Source organism: Squalius cephalus (assembly GCF_949319135.1).
Source record: "Squalius cephalus genome assembly, chromosome: 16".
NCBI lineage: Eukaryota > Metazoa > Chordata > Actinopteri > Cypriniformes > Leuciscidae > Squalius > Squalius cephalus.
The window spans coordinates 8,387,040-8,412,157 of NC_137137.1; the positions used below are offsets into that span (position 1 = coordinate 8,387,040).

Here is a 25,118-nt window from a genome sequence, read left to right on the forward strand (position 1 = left end):
CAATCCCACTACTGGAACTGTGTTCTAGAAATAAATGTGATATTGATATGAGGGTAGGCAGGCATAGATTCAGAGGCATACGGTACTTTAAGTATTACATACAACAATGCAACAATAATAAAACAATGCATTGACATTTACTTTTTACTTTTGATACTTAAGTATTTTTAAAAACGAGTACTTCTGTACTTTTACTTAAGTAAAAATAGGTCTTTACAACTTTTACTTGTAACAGAGTAATATTTGACCAGTAGTATCTATACTTTCACTCAAGTAAGGAAGTTGTGTACTTCGTCCACCTCTGCAGACCAGGCCTGAGGCCCTCGTGACGAGGACAGGAAGAGAGAATATCACACTCTTGCTTGTCTTTCTTTTTAGACTAAACTCAATTCAATACTAGTTATAGACAACAACAAAAGAAATTGTGGTCTAATCTGAGGGTGCTTTTGGAAAACATTTTATAATAATTTATTCATAGTGGCCAAATGTGATGTCCGACCTACAAGTTCGATTAAACCAAATTTTTCATTACTTTCAATATGAGGGAAGAACAAAACACTTACTTGGTTAAGGTATTTATCTGACACAATTATTTGGCAAAAAAAAGTCACACTACAGCTACAGGTTTTATTTTATTCATGGAAAAACAAAAAGCTCACAGGAAAAAGCATATATTGACTACGACCAAATCAGTTATTAATATTTTGTTGGTTCTCTCTTGTTTTTGCATTTGTTCATAATTTCTTTGTTATGACAGCATGGCCAAAATTGTCATTTCATTGCATAATCACAAATAAAACAATTGACTCTAAACACGATTACGCAATATGTTTACAAACAGACTTTTTATTATATTTGAAGGGTGAAGATGTAAATTCTCCCAGGCCAGACATCACAATTGGTCACTACTGGGTTTTTTTTAAAGAAAACTTTTATTCAGCATGGATTCTGAAGTCATTTATTTTAAATGAAATTCAAAAAAAAAAAAAAAAAAAATCCTGAAAAGAAATTATCATCAATAATAAGAAATGTTTCTTGAGCATCAAATCAGCATATTAAAATGATTTCTGAAGGATCATGTGACCCTGAAGACTGGAGTAATGATGCTTAATATTCAGCTTTGCCATCACAGAAATAAATTACATTTAAAAATTTAGAATTTAAATTGTAATAATATTTCACAATATGACTGTTTGTAATGGATTTTGATCAAATAAAAGCAGCATAAGAGACCACAAAATTATATACATATATACTATATATCTCAGTAACTTTAAGGTTTTGAGTCAAAAGTTGATTTACACAAATGCAAAATAAAATGCCAGTCATATTTTGCAATAGCTGTTGGGTAAACAAGTTACATACAGTACATAATGTTTTAGATTGGGATAAGTGACAATATAATACCATATTCTATGTGAAGTGTATTGTAAGATGTACATTAACTCTGACTCAAGATATGTTAGTAATTCTAAAATATTTGGGAATGCCTTTAAATCTTTGATCTCGGTTAACCCTTTCATGCATGAATTATGATAATGTCATTCAGGATTTTTTTCTTGTTTTTCATCACACTCAGGGCATGAAAAACAAGATGTTATTTTCTTTTAAAGAGATTTTCAGATGTCTTTGGTTTTTTTTGGTTGTAACTGAAGAGATACTGTATTAAACATACTGTAATGCAGTAATAACACTGTGATACTGTGTTTATTTAACAAACCAATGAATAAAATGATAGAACATCACGTGAAAACTATCAAATATATACAGAAAATATAATACAGCTTTAATTATTGAGAACACAATTGAGTTTGTTCCCATGCGAACAGCAGACGAAGAACTACATACCAATGAAATGTCATGTGTCTTTGATAATATACTGAGAATAAAGCAACTAAGTAGTTGCATACAGTGCACTCTCTATAGTTTATTAGATCATTGATACTTTCATTTGATACTGTTGCCCCTGACAACAACACAGCCCAAGTGCAATGGCACCTGGAGCACTAGCACAAAACAGCTAATTCTCTTTGCAATGCAAACTAGCAAGCCCCAACAACACCACAGGCTGTATGAAATTGAAGTGAAGTTCAGAGAGCTCTGGAACCCATGTGAGAAAAGCAAACAGGTTGTTAAGCAGTCAAAGGATTGCCTTCAGCTCGATGGCCGCATGGGAGAAAGCATTCAAACACTGGGTTTATTGAGGCGAGACAATTCCCATACTGCATGTCAAATTCAAACCTATATAAATACTCCTCTTCTGAACCAAACTTTAGTTGCCATGTAGGATGTTTCTGACTTGTGCCATTAAGTAATGCAAACAGCATATCAGTATAGCAAAAGGTCTACAGGTTTGCAGTACATCACAAACTGACACAATGTTAAGGAGAATGGAAAAATTATAGAAAATCTCCACATCTGTGCTCTCATAACAAGGCTATGAGACATTGTCATGGCAACTATGGCTCACATACCATAATTGTTGCTGATAAATCAATTGAAAGGTCAACAGCAAATAACAAATGTAGTACTTTACACTCTTAACTATTTTAGTCTATTTTCTGCGTAATTGGAGCTATTCTTACGTGAATGTTTGTCATTGTTTATTGTTTATCTTACCATATTTTTCCTAAGCAGGACCTCATCTTCACTTTGTGGTTGATACATTACTGTATATAATTTAGTTTCTATATACACACACACATATAGATAGATAGATAGATAGATTGATAGATGGATTGATGGATTGATTGATTGATTGATAGTCAAAAGTCATTATCTGTAGACTAGATATGGTTGTCATCCCTTACAGGGTATCATGCAGCAAATGACCTTAGTATTGGGTGACCCCACTCAAGATGACCTCAACTGTCCTGAACACAAATTCCACTGTGTCCATGAGTCACAGGTAAAAACGAATCTTCATTTCCCTTTTACCTTTCTCTTCACTAACATTACCTTTGTTCTTTTTAGGAGGAACAATCTCAAAGTATTTATGAAACCATGTTTTTGTGTATCTTCAACACGTTCTCACTCCCAACTCATCACATATTGACGGTTATGTAACCGGTTCTACTCGACCCGTTCGGAGCGGGATTCGAACTGTGGTCTGTGGAGTGGGAAGCAGACGCTGTAACAAAGAGATGCCTCTAGCATCAGTCACTAGCACCTCTTGAGATCAGGGGAATGAGGTTTACATGCACAGTTCTTACTGTCCTATGACAGTTACACTCATCCCCATAAACCTCACTCCCATCCGGGTCACGGCACCAAATCTAACCGGTTCTACTCAACCTGCTCCGAGCAGGATTCAAACCATGGTCTCGGCGGGTGCTCTAACAAGGAGGATAAAGAGCAAACTCTCTAGCGTCAGCCACTAGAGCACCTCTTGAGATCAGGGGAGTGAGGTTTATAGCACAGCTCTTACTCGCCTACATCAGTTACACCTGGTCAGGGTGGGTCTTGATCTGAAGCACAAGGCAAGCGACTAAAAGCAATGATGTACCCTGCATTGAAAATGTTAAAGGGGTATCCTGTGTGTTAAAAAGTGAGGCCAAGGTGTCCCGAACAAGCGTCAATATATGACGAGTTGAGAGTGAGAATGTATTGGTATCTTACATAAGATATTACATATTTAATCATATTTACACAGAGCACACAACAGCTCTGCACTAACTCCTGATTTCTCTCAACATGGGAACAGGAGAGGTGTCAGTCAATAAATGGGCAAACAAAATAACTTGCTTTACTTATTTAAAAATGTAACTCAAATGTTACTTTGCTAGTTACTTGAAAAGGTAATCTGATTATGTAACTAGCGTGACTTGTAATGCCTGTGTTACCCCCAACACTGAAGATATCAATGGTACATTGTTTGATCACTGCAATAGAATCACTCCAAATCTGTTTGAAATGTCTGATGTGGCTGTATGTGTTTTTCTGTTATGTAGATCTGGGGGCCATGAATCAGTCGACATCACTGTGCTAACTTTATGAGCTGATAAAATTCAGTTTACTTTGGACATAAAAGTGTCACTCAAGAGACGCAGCGCTTCTCTGTGTATGATCACTGCTGTCTGGAAATCTCTTAGTGTTTCATTTAAAATCCAGACAGATATTACAGATATATTAAACATGAGTTGATTTTAGGATTGGTGTACATCATCTATATTCTGAACCTGAACTATATTAAAATATGTATGTTTCTGTTCAATGCTATTTCAAGGAAAAAGACGTGGGAAAAGGAGCAAATGTTGCCATCTCTGGTTCTGCTTCTGTTGCCATGGTGGAAATTGAGGATAAAAATAAAAAAGTGAGCCAACAAATGATGTCATTTCCTTCGTCACCTGATGATTTAAGTGTACCAAGGGCAATTTCAGATTATCAGACTCTAGCAAGTGGATCTTTGGAAAGATTACCTAACCTAGAGATGGTAACATTGAGGTGCCTAGCTGATTCTACAAATGAAACGCTATCTGAATGGACTGAATCATCTGGTTTTTACCAAGAAAAGGCAATTGAAGGTGGGATAGACAAGAAGGAGGCTTTCATTTCCTCTCTCACAGTCCAGCCCATCAAAACAACTCAATCTTTTCTTTTTCCAGAGACTACAGGGGTGCTTGACCCTGAACGCAAGTCTCAACCTCGGACCATGAGAGTGAGAAATATTAATTCAACAGCAGGTGGATATGTTCCACAATCTGAGGAGTCTTTTAAGATGAGCACTGAAATCAAATCAGAGGTCAAAGGTCAAACCAAGAAGGAGCCCTTGCTGGCACCACAGTTATCTGTTTCAACTCTGAAGAACAGTACAGCCGTTTCAATGAACACAGCCACAAATGTCCCTCTGACTGATATTTTAGATACAGCCCATGACAAGTCACGGACAAAATCCATTGAGGATTCAATCAAAGCGGCAAGTGGTTCACCTCAAAACCTGACCAATGTAACAGAAACCAGCACTGGCAGCACCTCTGTCAGTAAAGTAAAGTCACAAGAGAAGAATAAAGAAATCAGAGTGACTTTCAACCCTGGGGAAACTAGAACTGCACTGAGAGAGAGAGAGCAAGAAAAGATAAAAGATACAGATGAGACTTCACAGATTAGACGTGAACAAAAAGCATCTGTGAACAGAGAACCAGAAACTGATGATATTGCTGCCTGTCCAGGACGTCCTACCACTGCACCAAGTACAACAACAGAGACCCACTGTAAGTAAAAAAAACAAAATAAAAAAAACAAAGAAAAGAGTAATTTTTTGGAAGCTGAAGTGTGCACATTTTCAATGCTAAATGTTTTTCTCCTACCCTAAATTAATATGTGTGTAAGCCATTTATTCAATTAAACAGTTTTTCATTTTTTAATTAAATTAAATTAAATCACTGTGAAAACTTACTTTCACAAAATAAATGTAAAGAAAGAATACAATAATACATGATGAAAAAATTATAATAATATAACAGCACAGTTATTTTTATTAGTATTATTATTATACTATTGTTGTTATGTTTACATGTTGTTGTTATTATTTCTTTATTTTGTTGTGCCTCTAGAAAGTTCAGACTTCTGCACATAATTTTTTTCCTCATTATATCTGATACTTCATTTTAGAAATGATAAACAATGTCTAAGAAATGCAGAAAAACAATATAAAAATAATGTCTCACTAATTGGCTTTTTTTTGGTCTTTTTTTTTTTTTTTTTGTCTAAGCCAATCAGATGCACAGAAACATAAACAGAGAAGGAAGTCTAGTATGCACACCAGGTTTCAGAGGGCCAAGGGTAAGAAACACTCTTATCTCTCTTATAATTAATTAACATTCCATTATCTTTACATTAATTTTTCTCATTAAAATGAAAGGCTTTACATGTTTTGATAGTTCAGTGCGGTTTACATACTACTCTGAAATGCTAATGGTGTTTGCAAGTTTCAAGCTAATAAACTGATAACTTAACATATCTGTTCCATTTTAAATGAGAGAGAAATGCTGCATTTCATAGAAGGTTCAAGAAAATCATTACAATCTTACAGATATGAATAGATTCTATCATATTTTAACTTTGAATGCAATATATGAATACAGTGAGATGGTCCTTTTCTCCTTGCTCTAATACTGTGATTCTCACCCACATGGTCATCTCAGGCCCATTGCTGGCCTTTGTAGGAAATTGAGTTTGCAGAGGCATTATTCAATTAAGTGTGGAATAGAGGAGAAGAGGGGTCATTTACCTCCACTGAATGGATCTTATGAACAAGAACTGACTCACTGTATGACATTGAGAGAGAAATATTATCCTAAAAAGAGGAACAGGATTGCAGAATTTATTTAATAATGCCAGTGCTAGAGAGAGAAAAAGAAAAAGAGTAGGACTGACACTACATACCATTTCGGAACCATTTTAGTGTACTGTTAACCTGTTATTTCATGCATCTATGTTATGTAAATTCTAGAAGGCTTTAGCAATGTAATCCTTTACAGTTCATTACTGACAGATTATAGTTGCAGTATAGAAGCGATGCAGAGGCCATTAGTTGAGCACTTGCGCCCTCCTGTGGTAGACGTGTGTCTGTTGAGTACTGCGGTCTTTTAAGGTAGTAAATAACAAAATTAGCAATAAAAAAGCTTTAATTGTTGCCATGATAATTTCTTGTTTGAAAGAGGTTATTTAATTATGTGCTTAAGCAGTTTGATAAGTGATTTTGAGGGTTCATTCCAAGTGATTGCTAAGGTGTTTTGGGCCATTAGTCGGAGTGCTAGTGCTGAGGTGTTTTTATAGATAGATAGATACTGCAGATAGATTGACATTAAACAATAAACATATTATATTATATTATATTATATTATATTATTACAATGATGTTTTTAGGGGTATCCAGGCCCACCTGGCTTACCAGGCCCTCCAGGTGAAAAAGGAGACAAAGTATGTATTAACCAATAATAATATAATAATCATAATATTACATAAATTGTAATCACATTTTTTAAAATAAATCTTTATTATGAAATCAAATCATGTCATATTAATTTTTCAGTCGAACTAATGCTTTAATGGGTGTTTGCGTGTCACTCAGGGCTACGCAGGAGTGATGGGCCGTACGGGCCGGACAGGGTACAGAGGACCGATCGGACCCCCCGGGATGCCGGCTATCATAGTCTGGTACACGTCAGAAGAGGAGTGGCGAGTGTTCAAGGTGCAGAACAATGTTTTTACTCATTTTAGATCATTTTAGGTTTTTCTGCCATTTAGTCTGAAAACAAAGAAACAGTTGATTCTGTGAATAGTTGAAATTTAAATGCTGCCTGCATTCTTACATTCTACGAAAACTCTGTGTGGTTGGATAGAGGATCTTATTTAGACTTTTCATTTTGCTTTCAGAATAAGAAATTCTACAAAAAACTAGTGTCATTGTGGCCGGTAAGTTAGTCTGCGTTTGACCCCAACTGAGAGCTCTATTGAATTACATGACCTCACTGCAGATTGAACCCCCCCCATTTTCTTTAGAGAGTGAAGGGATTACCCGGACCTTTGGGACCACTTGGAGATCCCGGACCACCCGTAAGTAAAAATATAATATAATATTAATAAATAATAAATATAATATTTGACTACTTATTATTTCCATGTAATGTTCATAGACTGTCAGTGAGAGACATTTTCTAACTTACTGATGACCCCCAAATATAATGATCCACATGCAATGGGACCAAATTCCTACTTTTTTACTTATTTTTTATTTGAATTTTTTTCTGACCCCAGTGTAAAAACCTATTCATATGCTGTATATGATATTAGGACTTTAAAAAAAAAAGAAAAAAGTTTATCTATCTATTTTAGGGCCCCCCTGGAGTTCCAGGCAAACAGGGGAGGAAGGGAGAGCGAGGGAAACCTGTAGGTATCTCTGTCTCCTCTCTTCATCACACAATCGTCTATGGCAACAGATAAATGCAAGCTCACTGTTACATAGAGAAACATGGTGGGCATCTTCATAAAAGTGTGATCAAACCATGTGGAGACACGTTACGGTTCAGAAAGAATTTGATAACCTCAGTAGGTCAACAAGCATCAACAAGCATGAAGTCAACAAGAGTCACATTGTTCAGACTTCAGCTGATTCAAAAGCAAAGACTCATGTAGTCTTGTTGCCATTCAAATCATAAGAGCAGTTTCAGTTTAATCTTTGACATCAATGGAAATGTGACATTCCCAAGATGACATTCATCTGAACTTCTTTTGGCTGCCTCCTCATGCATGATCACAGATTTACAAGCTTTTACGCTTTTGTAAGTGAAAGGATTATTTAACATGTTTTATAAATCTTAAATAATCCTCTAATAAGCTTCTATTTTTTAATCAAAGTTAAAGTGAATATATCTCAGTTGAACGGTTAAATACACACACTTGTATGTGTCAGAATGCCTTTTTTTGCAAGTATCCTAGTAAACACAGTCATTAATGCTTTAAGTGAATGTTAACAGTTGAGAAAGGATGGAACCTATGTGTAACAGTAAATTGGATCCGTGCAGCTCTTAAAGTGACACCAACCTAATTTTCCTGCTTTCATTAATGTCAATCAAACAACAAGAGAGAAAATCACTCACTGCTCTTGACTAAATCACTTTTTGTAAGTTTAATAAGGACAAATGTATATTTCATTTACACAGTGAAGACCACGCAGTGTTTTTTATATATACATTTTATTGATTGAAGTTTTTCAGGTAGGTCTATTTTTGTTGTGTCTTTGTTCTATTGTATTTTTATTTATTTTTTGTCCTATTGCTTCTAATTAGTTTATTTGTTCTTATTTTATCACTGACTGTTTTCATGTCTTCAGTAAGATTGAGGTTTTTTGTTTTTAGGCTAATTAGTTTTTTTGTGATATTGACATTAGTAACAAGAATTATGAAATATCTATCGAAATATAAAAAATGTTGATATAATAAAAACCTTATTTAAAGCAAAAATGACTATATTGTGATACATATCGTTATTGTGAAAGTGAAATAAATTGACTCATATCGTGATATAAGATTTTGGCCATGTCGCCTATACCCAGTTGCATCCTATATTTAACTTAATTTCACTTAACTTAACTTAACTTAACTTAACTTAACTTAACTTAACTTCACTTCACTTCACTTCACTTCACTTCACTTCACTTCACTTCACTTCAACTGGTTGATAGATGTGGTTAATCTTATCTGAGACCTGATGAGTTTATTTGTATTTCCCTCTTATGTGATTGCTTTATTTAACAGAGTTGGTCTATATGGCACAAATGGTTCACTCTGAGAGTTTATGAGATCATTTATTTGCAGGAAGATTCCAAGTAAAAGAGCTATTGTAAAAAAAAAAAAAGAGCTAAAATGATAGAACTTGACAAATAGACTAACTAAAATGAAACACTCCAGTATCTATCAAATACTGAAGCATGTGCTATACTGTGTACGTCCTGCTTTTGTCTTGTACTAGGGAAGATCAGGACCCGTTGGAATGCCAGGACTACCTGGGAGATCAGGACCAGAGGGCACAGCTGGGAAGAATGGGGAGACAGGCCAACCTGGAGCACCTGGGGAGGATGTAAGTCTTATGAGAATCAAAATGCTTAATATGCATCTATGCAGTGGTTTATCAAGTTGTGTTTTATGTGAAATATATTGTACAAGTCTGCATAGATTTGTGTGTGTGTGTGTTTTTCTGTAGGGCCCAAAAGGTTATGAGGGAGAGAAGGGCAGTAAAGGGGAGCTGGGTGAGTGGGTAAGAATGACCAGGGTTTTTTGTGGATAATACCATAGCTAGGCAGTCATGGAATCTGTGTCTGCAAAACTCCAGTGAAAACACAGTTTTCCACAGAATTGGACCTTACATCATGCATTAAACTCTCTGCCCCTTTTATGTGCCAATTTTTTTTTGACTAATTTGACTATGCTTTCAACTACCGATAAGAGTACTCTCAATTGCTAAACACATTTTAATCCGTTCTGCAGAAGTCTGCAAATTCCATATATGCCTAGGCTTAACATAATCTAAACATCCAAGACCAAAATAAGAGTCCAAAACTGTCCTCTCAGTGTGTTTTTGTCATTTCTGCTATTAAAAAAAACAGTAATTGATTCCCATTCACCCATCCCTATATTTGACATCTTTGCATTTAAAGAAAGTGTGTCTGATGTGTTCAGGGTGACCTTGGGGAACAGGGGCCTCAGGGAATCAAAGGAAAGAAAGGAGAGAAGGTAAGATGCCCCTCTTGCTATCCAGACTTTCACTAGATATGATCATAGCACTTACCAGCAAACTCTGTTTCTTTAGGGAAAAAAGGGAGAGAAGGGTCTAGCCGGGGTAATAGGATATATTGTGAGTATCAGTGTACTTCTGGTTGTGTGTCATTTATTTGTGTGCAGTTATTCTGCCTGTGTTTATACTGTGTATGTACACTATCATTCAAAAGTTTGGGGTCTGTAAAATGCATTTATTTCTGTTTTAATATATTTTAAAATGTAATTTATTCCTGTGATGGCAAAGCTTCAGTGTCATATTTGTCATAAATCAATCAATTATGCTGGTCAAGAAACATATCTTATTATTAATAATACAAGTATTAATTTCTTTAAAAAAAACATATTGCTGACCCCAAAAATGTGAATATATACTGTATATTACAAAGTCAAAACAGTTCTATTACATTCTTTAACAACTAATATATTTTCCATACACAGGGGCCACCTGGTCCCAGAGGACCACGGGGATTCATGGGGCCGACTGGTCCACCTGTATGTGCTAAAATATTAATTTATTTGGCTCTAACATACAAATAAAATGAGCAAACTGGCCATTTATTTTTTGTAATGATCTCTGTCACAGGGACAGACAGGAGGGCTTGGGTTCACTGGATCACCAGGAGCACCAGTATGTTACAAAACTTAATTATTCTTTATCATCTCTTAATTCTTATATGTTCATAACTCTACTTTTTACCTCTCTTTATAGGGACGTACAGGACCGAGAGGGTTAAAGGGAGTTCCGGGCGTCAACGGACCCCCTGTAAGAAACACTGTGCTTTTTACAAGCTCAAATCTAGTAGTTCTAATTATCGGGTTCACAATAATCATGGAAAACCCATGTAAACTTGTGAATATTGTGAATATGCATTTTTATACTTTTGCTCAGCTCAAAAAATATATATTGGCTAAATAATTCCATTTAAATGTGAATTTGGAATTTTAATATAACATAATGCTCATTCTCTCTTATAAGGGCCAGCTTGGTGATATAGGGCCAAGGGGACCACCTGGCAAGCAGGTTAGTTAAAAAAAGATATTTAATTTCCTAAAAAAAGGTACATTATAATATTTAAGATAATAATATTTCATTATGTTTTGACCAAACCACAAGTAGAGAGTCAAATATCTTATGAAGAAATGAGTCATTATGTATTACAGGGAGAGGAAGGGCCTGATGGTATTGTTGGTAGTCCTGGTGTTCCTGGACCACAGGTGCTGTGAACTATACATTTTATCTTTCTCCTTTATATCGTGTATCCATGTCCTCTTGCTTACCACACTTACATGCACATTATTGTGCATTTAGGATCCATTTGGATACATGCAGTTATAAATGAAGATTGTAATCATGCTAAAAATGTGGAATATGACGAAGTTCCTATATTAGAATCAATCAAATTGTTTATGTGATCATGATCATTGAGTCTGTTCTTGTCTCTTCTCTCTCCCTTCTCAAACTGCTACAACTTGTGTTCACCTGACTTGACTGACTACCCTACATGATCTTTTCAGGGAAAACCAGGAGATGGACCATCAGGTCAAAAAGGAGACCCTGTATGTGCATCTCATGTTATTTGATAAAAGCTTTGAAATTACAGACACATTTAAAGTCTCATTTTGATTTTCCTACATTTATCTGAAGCCTATGTATGTCTTATTCAAACAGGGAAATGCAGGAATTGAAGGAAGCATTGGAGATCCAGGACCACCGGGTATAAAAGTAAGCCTGCGGTTCACTCTTCATGAAGAAATATAGTATATCTCTTTAGATATATCTCATATTCCTTTGTCACACCAATGTGCTTCTGTGATAATGCAACAATATATATAAGCAATTTTCTTGCTTTAGGGTGCCAAAGGAAAAGCAGGAAAACATGGACCCTCAGGTGATCCAGTAAGATTACTTCAAACAACTCCTTAATATTTTAAATGTCTGATTGCTGTGAGACACTTTTACTATGATTGAGACTGAGGTTTATTTTGTAGAGCAATAGTAGAGCTACACAATTATTTGAAGTTATTAAAGCTTCAATTTAAAAAATGTAATTTCAATTTAAATACTTTAATATACAACCAAAACTTTCAGTGTGTTGTGAAAGTGAGCATGCCACTCTATTTTATCTTTCTATGTAATTTAATGCTGTTTTTGTTCTTTAATGCTTGAAATCCATGAAGCAGTAGATAAGTTCAATGATTATCGTATAACAGTTCAAATCGCAAAATAGTGTTTGTCACAATAATCGAAATATGTATTTTTTCATCAAATTGCGCAGCTAGACAGAATGATATAATAGTTTTGGGAAAGTTGTGTTTGTTGTCCTTGTCTGTCTGTCAACTTCAGGGTTTGAAATCCCAGCGTGGAATGAAAGGAGATTCTGGCCAAAAGGGAGATCAAGTGAGTTCACTAAAATATTTATAAAAACTCTGGCCAAGTAAACAACACTTATTGAATGCCAGAAACACTGTTCTCAGACTTAAAAAAAAAAAAAAAAACCTGAGGGAGTAAATGTTGAAAAAAATTGAAATAATCTATCTTTTCTTATCTGTGGTTTCTCTTTGTCAGGGTCTACCGGGGCTGCCAGGTAAACAGGGATTCAGAGGCAGAGGAGGGCAGTCTGGTGTACAGGGAGAGATAGGACCACCTGGACCTGCTGGTTTACCAGGGGCCACGGTGAGCGGCAGCTACATTTAACTGGTTAAAAACTGACTCATTGAAAGTCAACCACTTATTATGCTTTTTCTTCAGGGCTATGATGGACCTATTGGAGATCCGGGGAGACAGGGAAAAGATGGACTTAAGGTACAGTAGAATTCTAGTTCTCTGTTTGTCAAACGAATCTAACATAGTGTGCTATCGCAGAATAACACAGTTATCGTATATAAATGGCATCTTCAGGGAGAGAGAGGTCCTCTGGGTATCCAAGGTGTTCATGGACCACGGGGTGACAAGGTGATTGATCATTACTATTTTTTAAAGATGTTATACTTTAAATATCACATTCATATACAATTGCAATAAAACAACATGATTTAACTTCAAAAGGGTCGAACTGGCCAAGGGGGATTTTATGGTTTTCCAGGACCTTTGGTAAGTAGGCTATAATTTATTTAATATAGTCATAATTAGGAGGGCAAGTATACCAAGGCCTGGTTTCACAGACATGGCTTAAATTAAGATAGGATTAGACCTTAATTCAGTTAGGACATTTATGTAGCTTTTATAAACATGCCTTAGAAAAACAAGTAATAAAAACTCAGTGAGTGTTTTAGCGCAATTTTCTGACGTCATGGGATCACAACACTAAGAGATAGTAAATCTTTTTATGGTTTTTATTTTATTTTTTTATTTTTTTGTGTGCGTTCCCGAGATTAGACCTTCCTTAACATAATGCCGAAAACCCGAAGTCTCTAGGTGGTCTGGTTGAGGAGGAGATAGAAGTGCAAGATTGGTGCGCACAGACAGAACAGAAATCATGAGTTAACAATCGCAATTTTGTCCGTAGGAAAATTGCGCTAAAAAACATTACTGGTGTGAATCTTGAGACAAAACAATGTCACTGACATGTTTAAGATATGCCAGTACAAGTTGCTTTCATTTAAAACAGCTCAAACATGCATTTTAGTCTGTTAAAACGGGGCCAAGTGTTTAAACAATGTAAATTTGAGTAGATTAATTTGATCATAGCACCCCCAGTGGTAATTATAGGAAAATCTGTAGATCATTTTTCATTACTTATTACTATTACCTAAAACAACTAATAGCCTTGACATGTAGGTGGCGCTGTAAACACATTTACATTATATTCACATACAATAATAAACTATTTGCATTTTAAAAAATATATATTGTATATATTTTTACTAGGCTACTAGGGTCCATTATAGATATAATACAACTATTTCTAAATGCTTGTTTTATAGGGGGAGATGGGAAAATCAGGAGAACAAGGACCTGAAGGAGAGCCTGGTATTAAGGTTCCCGTGTACATCAGATCATTACTTTTTAAATATATTAAAATGTGTCTTTTAACAACTCCATGTCGTGCATTATTAAGTAAGGTCTGCTCATGATTTTCTAATTCCTTTGGTCAGAATTATTTCAGTCACAACATGGCCAAAAGCATTTTTTTTTTTTTAATGGGACAGGGTAGACAAGGGGTCCCTGGAGGAACTGGATTTAAAGGTCAAAAGGTAAATTGAGTTCCCTAATGATTGGTCAAATGCATGTCATACTCCAACACTGAATGTCACAACAAACTTAGCATAGCATTGATTAACTATAGCATAGACTGATATGGATTAGCATGCGCCGTCATGCATCAAGTTATATTAGCTAAGTCATGATGTTTATCATCATTTAGGGACTGCAGGGTGTTTCGGGGAGTAGAGGACAGGATGGCACTCATGGTGCACCTGTAAGAGCCACACGTACACATTTTGATAAAGCATGCCCTGTTAGCCTCATTACACACTAAGAGTAATTTGTGTTACAGGGATCGATTGGACCACCGGGATCAGATGGAGATAGAGGACCTACAGGACCACGGGTAAGACCTCTTCTCATTTCTTTATGCTTTGTTAAACATATTTATGCTGATATGGAAAACATAACTGATTAAATCTGATGTCTGAACAGGGTATACAGGGAAAACCTGGTGCACCAGGAATTCAAGGTCCTATTGGAAAAACTGTGAGTTTTATTTTCCTTTACTGATTGACAGGGTTTCCAAAATCTTGTGGCCTCATCTTGTGGTATATTTAGCAGTTAAAAAATGTTATAATTTGCCAATTCTGACATTACTGTCTAAGAATATGACCTGCAGCACAATGCTATTAAAACACTTTTTAAAGGGGGAACCAGGGAGCCGAGGTCTCGCTGGCAAACCTGGAAAGCCTGGAATCAGAGTAAGTAATGATTTCATAAAATTCCAACCACCTTTTTATTTTACATGACACCCAGTTCTCCAGCATAGACTTTGTCCAAATTTGGATATTTTTTCTGTGCTATTTTATTGCAATTGGCGATGAATTTTATGTGGCTAGTTCAGTCTTGATAGGTTTTTAAATGATACATTTTGTAATGGTTTGTTTTTCTCAGAGTGTCAAAGGCAGAGAGGGTTCAAGAGGTTTTCATGGCAGTCCTGGGGAAAAGGTTAGTGGTTTTGTAAAATGTAGAAGTCACATCATGTGACGCATCAATACATATGTTGACAAAAACTAAATGCAACAAAAAGCTGAAAACATTATTAGCCACGTTTAACAGTAATCAGCAGCAGAAGTAGAACGTTTTCTTTCATTCTCGCATTTAAATCAAACCTCCTTTCATTTACAAGCCATATGTTCATCTGACTATTCTCTTCTTATAATTCATAAAATACATTTTACAATCTTTTCATTTGATATTAGGGGAAAAATGGCCCTGAGGGGCCAAAAGGAAAGCCTGGTCAGCCAGTAAGTGCCTTATAATATATATCTTATTTAAGTGTCATTAAACTAGGCTCTGAAACTTTGATTGAAATCTATCAATTTCACTATCTAGGGTCCTCGAGGCATACCAGGAGAGAAGGGCTACATAGGACCGCCTGTAAGACATACATTTAACATACATTTTGCAGTCTTTTTGCCAGTGATACAGTAGTAGTAAGTGTTTATTCAATGTTGAAATGATTTGTGATATGTGTGAAACATTTGTAAATACAATCTTAAAGGGACCACAAGGAAACATAGGCCAGTGGGGTGAGATAGGCCTGCAGGGGCCAGTAGGAAATCAAGGGCCCCGAGGACCTCCTGGGCCGAATGGAGTGGCTGGGTACCCAGTATGTGTTTTTGGTTTATTTGGTTTATTGTTGTGAGGACTGTGGGAAGGTTTCAGCTCTAATCCCTTATTGTATTCTTTCTATTTCAGGGTAAAGATGGACCACATGGACCCCTCGGACCTCCAGGAGAAAAAGGCAATAAGGTGGGATATTTTTTCTAGTTTTATCTTTATTATATATGTAAAATCTATTGTTTCTCCCCATTGTGACCTAGTATGAGATCTTTTGTTCATAAATGTTTTGGCCAAAGGGACTGAGAGGAGCCAGTGGACTGAAGGGAGTTGCCGGTATCGATGGTGAGGAGGTAGATTGGTTATAAATTTTGATTATGTAGTTACACTTAAAGGGATAGTTCACCCAAAAATTAAAATCCTGTCATCATTTGCTCACCCTCAAGTTGTTCCAAACCTGTATGCGTTTCTTTCTTCTGTTGAACACAAAAGAAGATATTTGTGGCAAAATTGACAAAATTGTCATTCACTTCCATAGTATTGTTTCATAGTCACTGGCTACCATCAATTGACTGGTTACTGACATTCTTCAAAATATCTTCTTTTGTGTTCAACAGAAAGAAGAAAGAAACTCATACAGGTTTGCATTTTTGGGTGAACTATCCCCTTAATGCAAAGATAATTAATATAATAATTTTATAGCAAGTATGCATTAAATTCATCAAAAGTAACAGTAAAAACATTTACATTGTTGTTCTTTTGAACTTGAAAAAAATTGATCATGGTTTCTACAGATATATTAAGCAGCACAACTTTTCAACATTGATAATAAAAAGAAATATTTCTTGAGCACCAAATCAGCATATTTGAATGATTTCTGAAGGATCACGTGACACTGAAGACTGGAGTATTGATGCTGGAAATTAAGCTTTGCCATCACAGGAACAGATTACTATTAAAATGTATTGAAATAGGAAACAGTCATTTTAAATTGCAATAATATTACACAACTGTTTTTAACTGTATTTTTGAATAAATAAATGCTGCCTATAGTAGGTGAGGCTTTCAAAAAATATGTTAATCTTCTTAAAAAACTTTTTAATAGTAGTATAATTGTATTAAATAGATGAGTGATGCTTTGCTTTAGGGCCCAGTGGGTGAAACTGGACCAGTCGGACCAGCAGGAAGTAAAGGATTGCCTGTGAGTACGAATCCTCTGATGCTGTATTTTTGCCATCTCCATTTCATTCGTGTACATTGTGTTATGGTGTTTTATGTAAATGATACACAGGACAGAACTGTCGGTTGTAGGGTGAGAAGGGTAAAAAAGGGTTTCTTGGTGATCGTGGCCTAAAAGGAATCCCAGGTGAGAGTGGAAATCGAGGACCACCTGGAGCGAAAGGACCAATAGGAAGAGATGTGAGATTATTTATCTGGTTTTTGATTATTTCTCAAGTACGTAATACTATAAATGAATAAAAGAGATGTTGTGTTTGTTTTTTATAAGGGGTTGAGTGGTGCTCCAGGGCAGAAGGGAGATCTTGGATCCCCTGGTGAAAAAGTGAGTTTTTGATGAAGTTTGCACTGGTGGATGAAATAGTCAAATGCATTGTCATATTCTGATTGTTATTATGTTTTCTCTGTTTTTATGAATTCATAGGGTCAGCCAGGTGTAAGAGGTCAGTCTGGCTTGGTGGGGAAGTACGGTCCTGGGGGGAACATAGGAGAAGCTGGTGATAAAGGCGACAAAGGTCTACGTGGACTTCTTGTGGGTTCCACTTCCTCCTCTACAGTGTAGCTTATGCAGAAATATATATTCATTTAATTTATTTCAATGTTCTTTGGATATTAAAGGGTGAGACAGGAACAAATGGGCCTCCAGGTCCAAAGGGTGCTGTTGGGTTACTGGTAAGTTAGGTTTGATATATTTGATGTATAGTATATTTTGGGACATATATTCAACATTTGTGTATTTCATTCAAATGTAGGGTTTGCCTGGAAAAGAAGGATTTGTTGGACAAAGTGGAAAGCATGGGCTGAAAGTATGTTTATATTTTTTTTACTGATGTCTTCTGATGCCATATTTACCTACATTATCTAATTAATTCAGCTTGAAATACATTAGACAGTCACTGTCAATTGACCTAATGTGGTCTTATCAAGTTATTCACCCATGTTCCCTGGTTGTTTGTGTGGTAGGATTAAATAAAACAGATGCTCTGTAACACTATCATATGAGTGAGTGCATCTGCTTTTGTTTTTGTCTCCTGTAGGGAGAACCTGGACTTAAAGGGGATTCAGGGAGCCCTGGGAAGATAGGATCAATTGTAGGTTTTTACTTTTGAAGATGTAAACATTATTAAAAAAAGATGTCTGGCCTTGCCTTATTGACCTGAATGTTCACAGGGTGTTCAAGGTCCAAGTGAGAAGAAAGGAGAGCCTGGAACAAGAGGCAAAATGGTGAGATAACACTCTACACCCAGATTGGTTTGCAAACTGAACAAAATGAGAAGCATTTGTCATTAAAAACAAGACAAAGGCATTTTGTACTGGCATACAGTATGTTAAAGTGTACAGTGTTAACATATTTGAATGATCTATGCCCCTGTTTAGGGTCTAGTGGGTCAGCCAGGAGCTGTGGGTCCTCGCGGTCTGAAAGGAAAACCAGGATCTTCGGGAACTCCAGGGGAAAAAGGAGTCAAGGGTCAAATAGGGCCAAAAGTCAGTGGGTCGATATTTTACTGATGTATTATTTAATCTGCTCAAAATAACTGCAAGTTTTGTAACTAGAATGTTACTCAAATTTTAATGTCTGCCAACATGTTAAATAGTTGATTTTGGACAACAAAACATTAAAACAAGCCCTCCCAGAACAAGTGTAAATGTGATTCTTTCACACAGGGAGTGAACGGTTCTCCTGGAAGGAGAGGCAGTAAAGGTGTTGCAGGAAAGCCAGTGGGTTCTAGATTGTTTTCTGACAGTTATGGTCTTGATAATCAGCAGCTTTACTGGTATTATTTTGGATTTTTCTAACACAAACAAATAAAAAGTTCATGCATATATTTTGTTGTTCTCTAGGGACCTCAAGGACCAAAAGGGAAACATGGCAATCCTGGTCTCCCTGGAAAGCCAGCAAGTATCCCTAGGACAAATCCTTCTTAACTGTTTATTGTTTGTGCCAAATATGATTGTCTTTTACATTAACTCCATTTAAGGGTCGTAGTGGAACAGATGGACTGCTGGGAGTTATAGGCACTGAGGGTGACCCAGTGAGTAGCTTGGCTTTATTCACTATTCACATTTAATAGAGGTGATTGCTTGCCCATGCAAAACTAACTGCCACAATGCAAGGGTGTTGCTGGCGGTTTTCTGAGTTGTTGCTGAGATGTCTTGCCCAAGATCAGTTAGATTGCTTAGAAATGTAATATTCCTAGAGTAGAATAGCTTTATATCAAATGACAGATTTAGCACAAATGTGAGCATTTACTACCTCATTGTACAGGTGCTGCTGAGTGAATGTTTATATTAACTTCCAGGGTGACATTGGATTCAGGGGACCTCCAGGGAGACCAGGTCCTCCAGGTAGTGCTGTAAGTAAGCTTGTTTTATACAATGTTTGAATGATTCATTATAAAGTATCTCAGTCATAGAATATGGTCATGATTTGTACATATGGTTTCAAATACACATTCATAGGGCGCCCAAGGAATATCAGGATTGCAAGGGAGTCAAGGACTATCTGGACCAAAGGTCATTTCTGTTCTGACTCATAAATAAATAAATGTTTCCTACTACAATCAGTTTACCAGCCTCTTCATCACAGGGCTCGATAGGACTGAAAGGGAAACCAGGGCCCACTGGGCTGATAGGACCGAAGGTATTTTAATTAAAGTCATTGTTTTGCCTTCTACAATCCACAAGTTATTATTCATTCATTCATTCATTCATTCAATCATTCATTCATTCATTCATTCATTCATTCATTCATTCAATCAATCAATCATTCATTCATTCATTATTTCATTCTTTAATTAGGGGATTCCAGGACTTCAAGGTGAAAAGGGAGATGTTGGACAGAAAGGACCTAAGGTACTGAACAATTTATTGAAAATTTAGACAAAATGAAAAAATAGATAAAACCGGTTTGCATATATGTTTTTTGTTGTTGTTGAGTATCATACTTGATACAGCAGGGGTTTATGGCTCATAGTAGCCATAAATAGCACTTGAGGGGAAAAACTCCCAGCCCCAAACTGAGGGGAAAACATTTCAAATTTGGTGCTGTTACTTATATTTATATGGCAAAAAATTAAAATGGAATTTTACAATTTTCCGAAGTTTGGAAATCAATGAAATGTTTATAACAGTGTAGTAGTCTACTTAGATTAAAAGTTGCTTTAGTCCAGTTAGTGTTAATCTTGAAAAATTACTAACAATATAAAAGTTATTCTAATGTTTTCTTTTTAAAACTGTAAGAATTTTGCAGCAAAAAAAAAAAAAAAAAACCCTACCATGACCTGAAGGGAGATATTTTTAGAATTATACTAAAAGGTATTTTGCTAAAAATGTCTAAACTGTTGAAAATTTAGAAGCCTTAGAAATTGTGTATCAAATATTATACAATAGGGTTTTCTTATGGCTTTATAGTGTTAACATGGTCATTAACACAATTTACAGGGCCATGTTGGAATTAGAGGATTGCAAGGGCCCATTGGACCACCAGGAGAAAAGGTAAGTTCAGACGAAACACACCAAAAACAATCAGAGGCTTTTTTCACTAGTTTCACATAAATGTTTTCCTTCTTCTTTGCACCTTGCAGGGAAAACAAGCTGCTCCAGGGTACAAGGGGCGGCCTGGGCCAAAAGGCATACAGGTAGCAGTTTATATTGTGCACATATTTACTGTGACCTTTTGTTTCTTTATTCATAAGTATGTTTTTTTTTTTTTTTTTTTTTTTTTTGCAGTGCTAATTGACAGTCTTCTTAACGTTTTTTGTTTTCCAAATAAATGTTTAATGAACTTTTTTGTAGTTCAAAACATGGTAAAACAGATTTACAGCAAGTACCAAGAAAATATCCATCAGATAAGTATGATTTGTGTTGCAGGGTGAAGCTGGTGCTCGTGGGCCTCCTGGTGGCAAAGGATTTCCTGGTTCAACTGTATGTCTCTTTGTAAACTCATTGACCAGCTTTATTTGCTTTAGAACAATGGCACAGATTCTGACAGATTCTTGTTTTGCTCTACAGGGTCCACCTGGAAGGAAGGTGTGTACTGAAATTGCAGGTGTGATTGTAATTTATATAGCTCTGCTTATCATTACGCTGTACCTGAACCAGGTAGGTACAGTACAGATACAGATCTTACTGTCAGGATGACCTGTAGTGCCCTGGCAATGACTCAGACAACATTGCACACAACACATCGAAACGTTGAAAATATGGGATTAAAAATATTATTTAAACCTCAAAATATATTGCATTTTAAGTTTATGAAAATTGTAAAGAAAAGAAAAGTTATGGTGTAAAAATAAGAAATTCACAGGAATAAATTACTTTAAAAATTATTCAAATAGAAAACTGACAGAATGTATTTCACAATATAACCGTTTACTGTATTTTGATCAAATAAGTGAAGCTTTGGTGATCATAAGAGACTTCTTTCAACAACTTTTCTGAACCCTTTTCAGTACTTTTTGACCAATAAAAAAAAAAAATTGTTTAATGAAATGGTTCTCTCAATTTGAGTGATTCATATCAGATTTTTTTATTGTGTTATAGATATGGAATCTGAACAAACAAAAAAGTGGTCATATTTTTTATGTGTGTTAAATAAAATCTTTATATCAACCACAATGACCTTCCATAGTGCAAAAGATTCACTCCCACCTACCACGAAGAGCCGAGGTGTGACCCTTCCCACCCCCAAAAAAAGCTTAAGAGGGTTAAATGTGCATTTTAAAATATTGTTCATATCAACAGGGTATGAAAGGAGTTCAGGGAATATCTGGACAAAAAGGTGTGAAAGGTCGGAGAGGACCACCTGTAAGTTGTACATTTTTCCTGTATGTAACTGCATGATAATAATGTCAACACTTTCATTTCATACTTATTTCATTCCTTTTTAAGAGATTATGATTACTTAATCTATTATATTCTGACTTAATCTCATTTTCTTACAAGGGAAAACCAGGTATTCCCAGCAAGCTGACACCAGGGCTTCACACTCATGCTCAGAGAAGAGCCTCACTAAATGTTAGTACAAACTCAAGCAGTCAACCTTGGTTTGTTAAGCACTGAAACACACTTTTATTGTCAAATACAGCAAGGTACAGTAGAGGAAAAGGTGGGGTCGGGAAGCAGAAAGACTTGACCCAAGATGAAGCTTTTAATATATTGATTGTACTAGTGTCTTTCTGTTTAGAAAGCAAGGTTATTATCACGAAAGTCTCGATTTGATGACCCTGAAGATGGGATTGAGGAAAATAGCCACTCACAGGGCACCAAAGAGAGCCCAGCAACCACCTGCAGAGAGCTGAGTCTCATCCAGCCTCACCTCAGAGACGGTGAGACCAGAAAATGTGGCTCTTGTTTTAAAAGAAAAATCACTGAGAAGGACATTTTTATTTAACTGTGGTCTTGTGTTCACAGGGCACTACTACGTTGATCCTAACCACGGATGTCCATTTGATGCTCTCCGTGTTTTCTGTAACTTCACTGCTGGTGGTCTAACTTGTGTGTCTCCTGTCCAGTCTAAAGTAAGAGGATTTCACAGTTTATCAATCTTCTTTGATGACTCTAAAACACATAAACAGTGTTGCCAATTTAGCGACTTTTAGACGCCTTTAGTGACTTAAAAAAAAAGCAACTAGAGACAAATCAAGTGACTTTTTGGACTGCTGGTTAAAGGTACACTATGTAACTTTTTTTGTTAAAAATTAACAAATTTTCAATACATCTATACATCATCAATCCTTCTTCCAAAACATGTTTATATTTTAGACCTAGCGGGATGATTTTCTGCTACAGGCTCAAAAGTTACATAGTGTACCTTTAACATGTAGTGGTCAGTCGCTCATGCTCATTCTGTTGTCTGACAGAAAATATGTAATTGAACAGCTTTATTGGACATTCGGCTGTATTTTTTTTGTAAAATACAGTATGCGAGTATGGATTAAGAGAGAAAACAGATGTGAAAAAATGCCTACAATTGCCACATGACGTCATCTAGTGACATTTAGCGACTTTTCGAGCAGGCTTTAGCTACTTTCCATTGAAAATAGTTGGAAACACTGCACGTAAACTGATGTTTTTTTTTTTGTTACTCTGAGATGCCCAAAATCTGAAAGAGATTTGTTACCCATTATTCTGACACACAACAAATTTAAATTTTCATTTCTCAAAGAAATGTACCAGCTAGACACAGAATAATATAATAACATATGGACACATGTACAGAAGAAGAGTTGCTGTGTGTAGATATTCTGTTATATTGAAATAATACCATGTTTGTGGTCATGATTTTGTAAGATTTTAGGAATATGGCCATCAGTGGACAGATCTAAAAAGTGGTTTAGTGAGCTTCACAGAGGCTTCAAGGTAAATCACTGCACTTACTAAATTTCATAAGCTGATGAAATGTATTGTTTGGTGTTTTTTGTTTATATGGAAACAGTGGCATGAATATCATTATTTCTATTAAGAATGACAGGTGTCTAAATGAATGTAATTTGCTGATTTTCACACTCCACAGTTTGAGTACAGAGGTCTCGATGTTGTCCAACTGCGATTCTTACGGTTGCACAGTAACTCTGCCACACAAAGCATCAGCCTAAAATGTCCCAAAAAACCCAGCCCCGCTGCTAAGCACAATGAGACCACCAAGAGGGTACTACACTTACGAGGAGACTTTAATGAAGAAATCCATCCATCCCATGTCATCATATCACAGCATGGTTGTGAGGTTAGAAGTAATCTCTGGAAATGAAATTAGTCTATGACAAGACAACAGCTTTGCTAAATGAGAAGTTTCCAAAAAAAATGACACGCAGCCAAACCGTGTCAGGTAAATTAAAGCTATTGCATATGACAAGAGCATAATAAGTGTTTTCCCTGCCTTATATTGCAGGTAACAGCACAGGTGAGGGTTCTGGGGAATTCAGAGCTCCACGGAGGAGACGTGCAACTACTTCCCATAAGAGACGTTTATTTAGAGAGCGGAGGGGAGAGCTGGGAAGGAGATGCGATCATCGTCCTTGGACATTTGTGCTTCTTATAGTCTCTTTCCAAAAATAGATGGTATTCACAGAGCTCCTGGAAGGAATGCAATGTTCCCAGCTGACAGTACATTATAATGAGACTTTGAGTATTGTATTATAATGTTACCTTACATTATGTAAGATACTTTATGATCAGTGATTTCCAGCATCGCTGAATTTGCTGCCTCTCTGGGTTTATATTATTCAGATTTCCTGTAGACGGAAAGTGGTGCAATAATTGTTTGCGTGTGTGTAGTGAGCATGTGAGTTTATTTAGACTTGTGTGTCAGTGGGTTGTGAGTATTTATGATAATAATTTATTTATGTAAGGTGTTAGAATTTGTATTCAGTACCTTTATGTTTTACTAACTGATATTAAAAATTAAAAACAATAGGGCATTCCTAGTTTCTATATATTGCAAAAAATATTATGTTCTTTCTAGAAATGTGTCATGAAATGCCCTTTATTTTTGCAATATTCCTAATGTTACAATAAACAAATCCTGGATTACTAATACTGTTTTTTGTTTTTGTTTTTTTTTAACTGTACTTTAAAACTAGTCAACATTCCACACTCATTAATGAATTATATAGGCCTATATATAATCTCCACAATGGGAACATTAAATTTAACACCTTAATTTAACAAAAGACAAATAATTAACTCAAAATAGAACTATAAATTTGTAAACCCCATAGTAATTATAATTATTAACAGTCCCAAACTGCACCTACTGATTCCACAGATTTGGCTAATAAACGACTTGCTTCATTTCTTTTAAGACTTTTTTTTCTTTTGGGGTGAAATATGACCAA

General features: G+C 35.9%; 1 protein-coding gene across 1 annotated transcript; it reads left to right on the plus strand.

Moving 5' to 3' along the window:
• Nucleotides 1-2,818: 2,818 nt before the first annotated feature.
• Nucleotides 2,819-24,606, plus strand: LOC307174405 (uncharacterized protein; the record flags this gene model as incomplete). The annotated part of the gene is made up of 64 exons (XM_079898188.1): nucleotides 2,819-2,908; nucleotides 4,226-5,210; nucleotides 5,711-5,781; nucleotides 6,868-6,921; nucleotides 7,073-7,192; nucleotides 7,378-7,416; nucleotides 7,504-7,557; nucleotides 7,837-7,890; nucleotides 9,472-9,579; nucleotides 9,703-9,756; nucleotides 10,170-10,232; nucleotides 10,309-10,353; nucleotides 10,716-10,769; nucleotides 10,861-10,905; nucleotides 10,987-11,040; nucleotides 11,254-11,298; nucleotides 11,439-11,492; nucleotides 11,793-11,834; nucleotides 11,947-12,000; nucleotides 12,130-12,174; nucleotides 12,622-12,675; nucleotides 12,844-12,951; nucleotides 13,027-13,080; nucleotides 13,177-13,230; nucleotides 13,324-13,368; nucleotides 14,202-14,255; nucleotides 14,427-14,471; nucleotides 14,642-14,695; nucleotides 14,774-14,827; nucleotides 14,917-14,970; nucleotides 15,132-15,185; nucleotides 15,379-15,432; nucleotides 15,687-15,731; nucleotides 15,820-15,864; nucleotides 15,989-16,096; nucleotides 16,186-16,239; nucleotides 16,347-16,400; nucleotides 17,195-17,248; nucleotides 17,359-17,466; nucleotides 17,555-17,608; nucleotides 17,708-17,815; nucleotides 17,902-17,955; nucleotides 18,036-18,089; nucleotides 18,321-18,374; nucleotides 18,454-18,507; nucleotides 18,661-18,768; nucleotides 18,949-19,002; nucleotides 19,126-19,179; nucleotides 19,263-19,316; nucleotides 19,584-19,637; nucleotides 19,744-19,797; nucleotides 19,871-19,924; nucleotides 20,083-20,136; nucleotides 20,725-20,778; nucleotides 20,868-20,921; nucleotides 21,154-21,207; nucleotides 21,295-21,312; nucleotides 22,027-22,089; nucleotides 22,228-22,299; nucleotides 22,469-22,610; nucleotides 22,696-22,802; nucleotides 23,575-23,643; nucleotides 23,798-24,007; nucleotides 24,173-24,606. The coding sequence occupies 64 exons, from the start codon at nucleotides 2,819-2,821 to the stop codon at nucleotides 24,320-24,322; spliced, it is 5,139 nt and encodes a 1,712-aa protein (XP_079754314.1). The 3' UTR covers nucleotides 24,323-24,606.
• Between the last annotated feature and the right edge of the window lie 512 nt (nucleotides 24,607-25,118).